General features: G+C 41.9%; 1 protein-coding gene across 3 annotated transcripts in view; it reads left to right on the forward strand.

The window, feature by feature from the left end:
* Positions 1–5,829, forward strand: part of FAM124B (family with sequence similarity 124 member B) — a 28,316-nt gene extending 22,487 nt beyond the window's left edge. For all 3 annotated transcript variants that reach the window (XM_084639193.1, XM_084639194.1, XM_084639195.1), the window contains one exon: positions 3,318–5,829. In XM_084639193.1, coding sequence (XP_084495319.1) covers positions 3,318–3,962 — 645 coding nt within the window. In that variant the 3' untranslated portion in view covers positions 3,963–5,829. The remainder of the gene's footprint in view (positions 1–3,317) is intronic.
* The last annotated feature ends 3,835 nt before the right edge of the window (positions 5,830–9,664 follow it).

The following is a 9,664-nucleotide window of genomic DNA, read 5'->3' on the forward strand; positions in this document are numbered from 1 at the left end:
TGTTATGAGGTCCCCCACAGCCTTCTTTTCTCAACACTAAACGTGCCCAGTATTTTTAACCTTTCCACATAGATCAGTTTTTCTAAACCTTTTCTCTTTTTTGTTCCTCTCCTCGGAGTTCTCTCCAGTTTGTCCACATCTTTCCTGAAGTGTGGTGCCCAGAACTGGACACAATACTCCAGCTGAGGCCTGACTAGTACCATGCAGAATGGGACAATTACCTCCGTATCTTCCATACGACCCTTCTATTATAATACACCCCAAAATGATAGTGGCCTTTTCTGCACCTACATCACACTGTTGGTTTGTATTCAATTTGTGATCCATTATAACTCCCAGTAGTACTGCAGTACAACTGTCTAGCCAGTCATTCTCTGTTATGTAGTTGTGCATTTGACTTTTTTCCTTCCTAAGTGTAGTACTTTGCACCTGCCTTTATTGAATTTCATCTTAAGAACATAAGAAATGCCATACTGGGTCACACCAATGATTTATCTAGCCCAATATCCTGTCTCCAACAATGGCTAGTACCAGAGCTTCAAGGGGAGTGTACAGCACAGGGCAGTTGGAGAAATCTACCCCTGTTTTCTCCTCCTGTCTTCCGGCAGTCAAAGGTTTAGGACTGCCCAAGAGTGGGGTTGCATCCCTGACCATCTTGGCTAGAAGCTATTGATGGTCCTTTCATCCATGAAATTATCTAGTTATTTTTTGAACCCAGTTATAGGTATGGCCAGCACAACATCCAGTGGCAATGGGTTCCACAGGTTAATTGTGTGTTGTGTGAAAAAGTTACTTCCTCTTCTTCGTATTAAATCTGCTGTCTATACATTTTTTTTTATTGTGGGAAAAGGTAAATAACACTTCTTTATTCACTTTTTCCACATCATTCATGACTTTTAGACCTGTATCTTATCCCCCCTGACTTGTCAATTTTTTTTTTGAAGCCAAGCACCCCTAATCTTTTTAGTCTCTCCTCTTATGGAAGCTATTCCTTTATCATCTCTGTTGCCCTTCTCTGAACTTTTTCCAGTTCCGCTATGTCCTTTTTGAGATGGGGGGACCAGAACTGTGGGCACATCATGGATTTACAGAGAGATTATAATATTTACTGTCTTGCAGTCCATGGTTTGGGCATCTTCTTCACATTTGCATATCATGCTGTCCATTTGTGTAGTAGGAAATTGTGTTGTGAGGTTCTGAGGCATTTCACTCCTTATCTTACATAGCCTGGCAAAGCCAGGTAGCCGATCTGTAGGATCCATAATGAGATCTTGATTCTTGACCTAGCTGTTTATCCACAGCCTCTGCCATTTGTCTTTTGGTGATGGTCCCAAGGTTTTGAGAGCTTTGGTCATTAACCAGAAGGGATTTCAGTATTTAAGGGCATCATCTTGGGGACATATGGAGGTCTTCACAAAAAAGTTAGTCTGGATTTGTTATCACACAGTTGTATTCTCATATTATTGCAAACCACTGATAACTACTCAGAGTATGGTTTTTTAGCTAGTTATGCACCAACCTTATAGTAATTTAATCTAGATCACATTTCCTTAGTTTGCTTATGAGAATATCATGTGGGATTATGTCAAAAGCCTTATTATATCACATCTACAGCTTTTCCTTGATCCAATAGTCCAGTAACCCTGTCAAAGAAGGAAATTAGGTTGGTTTGGCATGATTTGTTCTTGAAAAATCCATGGTGGCTATTACTTATCACTCTATTATTCTGTTGGTGCTTACAAATTGATTGTTTAAAAATTTATTCCAGCATCTTTCCATGTATCGACGGTAGGCTGAATGGTTTATAATTCTCTAGGTTCTCTTTGTTTCCTCTTTTAAAGATAGGTACTATGTTTGCCCTTCTCCAGTCCTCTGGGACCTTGCCCATCATCCATGAGCTCTTGAAGGCAATCGCTATTGATTCCAAGATTTCTTCAGCTAATTCCTTAAGTAGTATAGAATGAATTTAATCAGGGCCTGTCGACTAGAATACATCTAACCTATCTAAATATTCTTTAGCTTGTTCTTCCCATGTTCTGGCTTGTGTTCCTTCCCCCTTGTTAATATTAATTGTGTTAAGCATCTGGTTGCATGTTACGTTTTTAGAGAAGACTGAAGCAAAAAAGGCATCAAACACCTCTGCCTTCATGATGTCATCCATTAGTGGCTCCCCTTCCCCGCTAAGTAGTTAACCTAGCCTTCCTTTCTTCTTTCTCTGATTCCTAATGTATTTATAGAACCCTTCTTATTTCCTTTCATGTCCCTTGCTAGGTGTAACTGTTTTTGTGCCTTAGCTTTCTGATTTTTGTCCCTACATGCTTGTGGTAGTCTTTTGAACTCATCCTTTGCAATTTTTCCATGTTTTCACTTTTTGTAGGATTCCCTTTTGATTTTCAGGTCATTAATGAGCTCCTCATGGAGCCAAATTGGCCTCTTCCTATTCTTGCTATTTTTCCTTTGTGTCAGGATAGTTTGCTGTTGTGCCTTTAATATTGTCTCTTTGAGAAACTGCCACGTCTCCTGAACAATTTTTCCCTTCTGTTCTTCCCCTCCCTACCTGTCAATTGTCTAAGATTGTTAAAGTCTGTTTTTTTTAAGTCCATTGTCCTTATTCTGCTGCTCTCACTCCTTCCTTTCCTTAGAATCATGAAATCTATCATTTCATGGTCACTTTCCTCCAAGTTGCCTTAAACCTTCAGATTCACAATCAATTTCTCCCTGTTAGTCAGAACTAAGCCTAAAGTGGCCACCCCCATGGTTACTACTTCCGCCTTCTGAAACAAGAAGTTGTTCCCAACGCACTCCAAGAACTCACTAGACACTTTGTGTTCTGAAGTATTACTTTTTCCAACAGATTTTAATCTTAAAACTCATGAAAAATGTTAGTTATTTTAACACAAATCAGACTGGATTTTTGGAATCTCAGAACTAAATCAACAAACTAATTTAACATTTGTAGGAGACCATAAAATTCAGTGCATGTGTGACTTAAAATAAGGTTAGAAATGATGACTCTAATGGTACCACTGAATCTTTGTTTTTGTTTTGTTTTTCTTTATCAAAAGAGTGAGATTTGTGAACTGTGATTAGTTTCAAAGTAAAATGATAAATTTATACATTGAAATGAATGTATTCATAAATTCTTTAGCATGGGTTTCCACATCCGAGTTGTGTAACTGCAGAAGATACTAATGGGACCCTTCATCATTAAGTTGTAGATGATTTCAGCATGATAGCTGCAGTTGAGGACACAGTAGTCACTTCATTGCTGTTCAAGCAATGGTTTAATAGTGTTCTCATCAATCTTTCTTTAACAGGTGCAAGGCAACTCAAAACACACTGAAAAAAATGATGGACTTTCCAATCAGCACAATAATGCAGGTGAAGAAAAGATCCTACAGAATTCCACTCTAGCCCCTTTTCCCACAAAGTGGGTTAATTCAGAGCAGAAAAGCCGGAAGGTCAGAATGATGAAGTGTAAAATCAAATCGGAACACGGAATTATTTCTGGGAGTGTTAGCAGCACCCCACAGAGTAACTCCTGCTCTGCATCCCAGGCCAGCAGTCCAGCAGCTACTTCACAGTCTGACACCACCTCTTTCAATGTAAGTGCAGGCACTACACTGACCACCTCCAGCCAAGAAATCCGGTTTCGAAGGCAAGAAGCAGAGACCAATGTTGACACAGGATTCACAGTAGTAAATTCTGAATTCACTCCATCTCCCTTTAGCAGGTTTTCAAGGGACTTGCAGGACAGCCTTCCTCAAGCACAAGCACCAAATTATTCATTAGCTGCTGCTGGCTCCAGAATCAACTTGCCTTCTGAGGCTAGAACCCATCTGCCGTCATTTGCTGTCAAAAGAAATGAAGGCGCAGGACAGACAGCTTCAGACTTTCACTTGCGAATATCAAGAGCAAACTATGGGAATGGAAATGAAGAGGAGGAGGAATTCTTTATTTGACTTGAAACAAATGTGCCTGACAGACTGACTTTAAAACTGATAGCTAAATGCTTTATTCTGGAAACGGAGAGAAAGCAATCTGCATGCTGTTTAACTCTGTGTTTAGACCTAGGCTACCTGTTCTGTGATGGAAAAAGACTTCAGTGGGGTTTTATTGCAATAGAGTGACTCACGTACAAAAATGCTAATGGGACAGAGGGCAAAACCACAAAAAATAATCATGTGCAGTTACACAGTGAGTTTGATTCTTTTCAATACAGAGCACCCACCAGCCTAATTGTGCAATGAATGGGAATAAGCCATGCGAGTCCTATTGCTGTTTGTAAATGTTAATCAGTAGCCTGTGACACGTTCTGTCTTGTGTAGTTGCATTAGAGGGCTTTGGCAGTGGGGAGGCAGTGGAACGCTGCACTGCGAAAAATAGCACTGCAGACTCGGGAGGCGCTGCGTGAGTGCGCAGAGAGCTGTGCAGGGTACACAGAGTTCAGGCGTGCAGGGCACTCTACTCGCCTAAAACAGTGCCTCACCGTCTACTCTGCTATTTATATCTGTGCTAGCTGGGCGTGCAGTGTCTGTACCCTACATGCTGCCATACGTGTACATGTACCTTAGGTAGTGGCATGGTCACAAGGTGTGAACAGGCTTGCAATGTTTTTCTCCTTCTAGGTGCCCTCTCATTTCTCCCTCTGCCATCATTCAGACTTGAAAACTGTGAATGTGATCATTCATATGCATTTAAATGAGACCAAATCACGCCCTCATACTGCTTCTTTTCAAATTTTTGAAGAAAACTATTTAAAATCAATCGTTTGACCTCTTTTTTTTCTCCCCATGAAGCACATTCCCCCTGTCCTCATAGTGCTCCATGGAATAAAGTTAGAAACAATATGCAAGATCTTTATTAGACCTCTGTGCAATTATCAACATGGTGAAAATCCCAATTGAATTTTAAATGACAGGAGACCAGCAGGAACCATTGGAGCTGAGAGAGCTACCAGAATGGTAAAAGCTAAACAGTCAGTAAGCCGTGCTCACCAAATGGCAAATGAAGCCATTCATTTAAAAGAAACAAATGTTTATTACCAAGATTGGATTTATTTAAAGTTTGCCTACTCAAGAACGGTTCCCTAGGCCTGAAAGGAGGAGAATTAGAGGGGGCTTGACTGAGGGGTCAAAAATTACAAAGAGCATGGCAAAAATCTGATCAGCCCTTTTTACTCTTGTCCAGAATATGAGGAACACATGGAACCTCACTGCCAAAAAAGGGTAAATGTGTAGTCATGACAAGGAGATGCTACTTTACACTGTGTCTGCTGAAAGTGTCTGCTCTGTCCTGGCTGATGGAATGTTTCATAACAGAGGATTAGGGCTTGACTAGGTTTACATTTGTCATGCTCTTGCCTGCTCTGAGGGAGAACAGACTAGGGAGGGGATGACCAGTGCTGCACCCCATTCATTTCAGATTTAGCCACATCACCATCCCTAGCCAGTAACCAGCCCACCTGAGACTTGTGAACTCAGGCAACCTGGTTTAAGCTTTGCACAGAGTATGCATTATACCAGAGTGCCTGAGGACCCAAGAATCCTGCAGCAGAATTAAGGTCCTGCTTACAGCTGAGTACCAGGGCTGTGCATATAACACTCCTGCTGCTACTGCACAAGGACATTGAGATGCCCACTGCAGCTTGCCTATTAGAAAGGGCTGGAAAATGTTATGATCATTAACAACATTTGCGTCTATGCTAGCTAAAATAAGGAGAGTAAACACACCTTATGCTTCAGTGTGTGACCTTGATTACCCAGGCAGGTCCAAAAGGGTTAATTTCCCCTTTGTGAACAGCCTAGCCTAATCAGCGGGGGGGGGGGGGGGGGGGCGCTGTGGTTTGTTGGTGTTTTGGCTTGGGGGAGGCTAACTCCCACTTTCATTCCATCCACCTTTCTCTTGAATAAATCTGCAAAAGGCTCCTGCTTAGACCTTGAAGTGTGGGTCTTCTCTGAAAAATAACTGTGTAATAGCACAGCATCCTCTCACTCAGCAGATCTGCTCTGCTCCTGTTGTCTCCGAATCCTATCTGTGTATTTCAGTGACACAAAACAAGCTGGGTCAGCTCATATCTTTGTTGCCTTTGCATTGTTTCAGTAGGAGTTCTTTCTTTATGGGATTAAATGCCGGATTGTGAGCAGTGCTGAACACCCTCAGTGGCCATTCAAATGAAAGGGACCTGTGGGTTTTCAGGATCATGCCCTAATACTGCCAAGATGGAATCAGATGAGTCAGAGCAACTGAGGCTGTTGTTCTCCAGCCGCAACTGTGTGTGTGCTGGGAGAACAAGTTCTGATGTGTAGAATGACACATGTTCCTAACATTATTTTCATCTGCTACATATTGTCATACCGTGCCAGGCTGTCCTGAAAACGGATTCTTATTTTCCTGCGTCCTGTGCAAAGGAAACCATACTGTGTGGCTTGACATGCAGAGTTATAGATCCGAGGTAGAACGTCCATTGCCAGAGATAACTGATCTTCCATTTTATACCTGTACCATGATACACTTAATTTTTTAAAAGATGTGTCATCCTACAGTCTGTAGTAGTTTTAATCGTTTTCAATAAAACATAACAAGACAGTTTACTGCATATAAGCTGATTATTAACAACAACATCGAGTGGCATAAATTTACCCAGCACTTCACAAGCCCAGAGCAAGGTGATTTACCACCACTGGAGACATGCTAATATGAAGAAGCCAAACGAACACAGGACAAGGGAGAACAGTTCAGGAAAGGAGTGGTGGTGGTGGATTACTGGAGAGGAGAATGACGGAGGAGATGGATTCCTGGAATAAGAGGTTTTAAGAAGGGATTTAATGGCTTGTGCCCTAAAAATAGAAGTGTAGCTGTGATGGCATGAGTGCCGGCAGGGTTAGCCACCCAAGTATGTGTCTAGAGTCTGGAATGGGCTTGCACTTGGGGCCACTAACTACTTCTGTCACTCGCATTGCTGTGCTTGCACTTCTAGTTTGAGCACACTAGCTTGATCACCTTCCAGCTTCAGTGAAAACAGACCCTGAGTTGTGTGGAGCTAGTCCTAATTTGCCCTAAGAGAATCGGGCCTTGCGGGGGGTGGGGACAAAGGGTGCCTTAGGGACAAAAAAGCCAATTCTCTAGCACATAGAAAAGAATGAATGATGGTTCAAATTTAACATAGGGAGGAGGCAACACTATGCTGGTGAGTGAGGTTTAAATGACTAGGCAGGTAAGAGCAGTGAGAGAACTGGGAGGCACATAGAGAGTGAATAATGAGATCTACACAGGTCCAAGATCACACAGGGTTATGTGATGCAGAGGGTTAGGAGCTATACTCGGATTTCTCTTCAGAGCAGTTTTTCCTAGTCGATAGAGCACTGGATTAGGACTCAGAATCCCTGGGTTCTATTTCCAGCTCTGCCACTGGTCTGCAGGGTGACCTTGGATAAAGTCACGTTCGGTCCCTGGGCCTCAGTTTCCCCTTCTGTAAAATGGGGACAATGATCCTGACCTCCTTTGTAAAGTGCTTTGAGTTACACTGATGAAAAGTGCTAGATAAGAGCTTGGTGCTGGTATAACTTAATGTATTGGTATTTATAAAAGATGATGTTCTGTTAAAAGGTGTCTCCTACAACACTCTCCCCACAAGTCAAAGTCACAGTCTTGTATTGCCATTTGAAACAACAAATAATAAACTTATTATGCCATTACAGGCTGCTAAATAGCTAAACCTCTTCACCCTTGAATGCTCCAAGCAATGGATAGAACAACTTCCATTTCCACAAGTACCTGGGAGCCAAGGTAGGCCTTGCAACATGTGCAGAAAGTAAATGTATCCAGTGTCTCAGTTCTCACTCACCACGTGGAGGACATGTTGGTGCTATGTCCAGAGCTCACAGTTATGCTCTGCTTACCAGGTTCATGAAAAGCAGAGTGTAATTTGGAGCAGTCCAGAGGCTGCTCTAACTGACAGCAGGGACTGGGTAGGCTCCTGGTTGCCCCAAAATATGAATGCAGAGGTATCTAAAAGGCACTTCCATGGCCCCCACCACCCTGTTCCTATCCCAAATGCAGGAATAGAATCATACAGAATTGGGGCCAATATTTTTCCCCAGAAGAAAGAATTCACGATTTCAGCAACACACATGTAAAAGGAAAATTCCAGTGTCAAAATCTGAGTGACTAAATCTAATCACATATAAATGTAGTCTTCCTCTAGCATTGGTCCTATTCCCATCTATATGGGGTCAGTGCCTCATGTCTTCTATTCCAATTTGTCTTGAAGCAGTTGCTCAGAAATTCTGCAGCAAATACAATCCTTTTGTATGATATCCATCTTTCTACTTTTGGGTCTTCCAACCCTTTTCAGACCCTCCACTTCTAAGTTTAACACCCAGTTTCCTATATATTCTTCTGATCTTCTTTTGGATGCCCAAACCATCTAAGCCTGTATTCCCGCAGCTTTTCCGTAATTAGTACCACCTTTGCACTTTCCCTAATTCATTTGTTCTAAACATGATCCATCTGTGTAACTCCAAACATCCATCTTAACATTTTCATTTCCACTGTATTCAAGACCTGTTCTTGTTTAATCACATATAAAAGTAAATAAAAAATTCAATGCATTTAAAAGAATAATTGACACTTAACAATGATCAAAGTGGCAGCTTGCTATTTTTCAGGCTGGATCTACTGCAAAGTATCCTTACAATGGTACTTTCCACTGAGACCATTCACAGCTATGGAGATAAGAGGGAGTGACAGGTATTCTAAGAACGGTTCTGAATGATCACATGCAATGGACATAGCAGTAAATAACCATTTCTATAACAAATCACTGCTCTTTTCCTTAGCCTTATTGCTCTATCTTTCTTGGAACTGAAGGTTCAAATCCCAGCAGGTTCATATCCTTTGTGCTTCAAGACAGATGAACAAGAATGTGAGCCTTCCTAATACGATCCTTTAACAAACAAGGCTATATCTGCCCAGTGAGGGCCGCTGTCCAGCCATTTTCTGTCCGAGTAGAGATTTGGCTCACGTTTCACAGCTGAAATGTCCTTCCTCTCTGTAGGATGCTGTATGCTCATTGGCCCATCACTCCCCAGCCTGAAGCATTTCACTAGTGCTGTGAAGTACTTGTGGGTCTTTTGGGACAAAATGCCCTCAATAAATGTTTGTATCCCAAGCTCCTGGAGCCTTTGATCTATGGTTCCAGTTAAAGGCTGTTTCCAGTATAAATGGGAATTGCTATTTCTTTTCAAAATGAGCAACAGTATCTTTAAAGTGATGTTCAAAGTGTCCTGAAGAGAGACACGCAAGATAACGGCCCAATCCTGTTTCCATTGAAGTCCAAGGCAAAATTCTCGTGGATTTCAGTGGAAACAGAATTAGGGCCTTAGACCCTCTGAGCAAATTTAGGTTAAAAAAAAAAAAAGTACTTCCATAGTAATCCCACAAGCAGATTAAGGTGAAACAGAGCAATGTTCAGTTTCTAAAGAAAGCACATGTACCTATCCAAACTCTGTGCCTAACACATTGTACAGAAATGGAAAAGTGATGGCTTGTTAGAGAAAACAATGTGATGGTCAGAGGTTGTCCCTGCACCCTCCTGGAGCCTTGTAGCCTTGTTTTGTGGATCCACACAGGTGGACTCCTGTCCCTAAACGGAGCCCTGCCT

The sequence above is a fragment of the Lepidochelys olivacea genome (genome assembly GCF_965140295.1).
Source record: "Lepidochelys olivacea isolate rLepOli2 genome assembly, chromosome: 9".
Taxonomy (NCBI): Eukaryota; Metazoa; Chordata; order Testudines; family Cheloniidae; genus Lepidochelys; species Lepidochelys olivacea.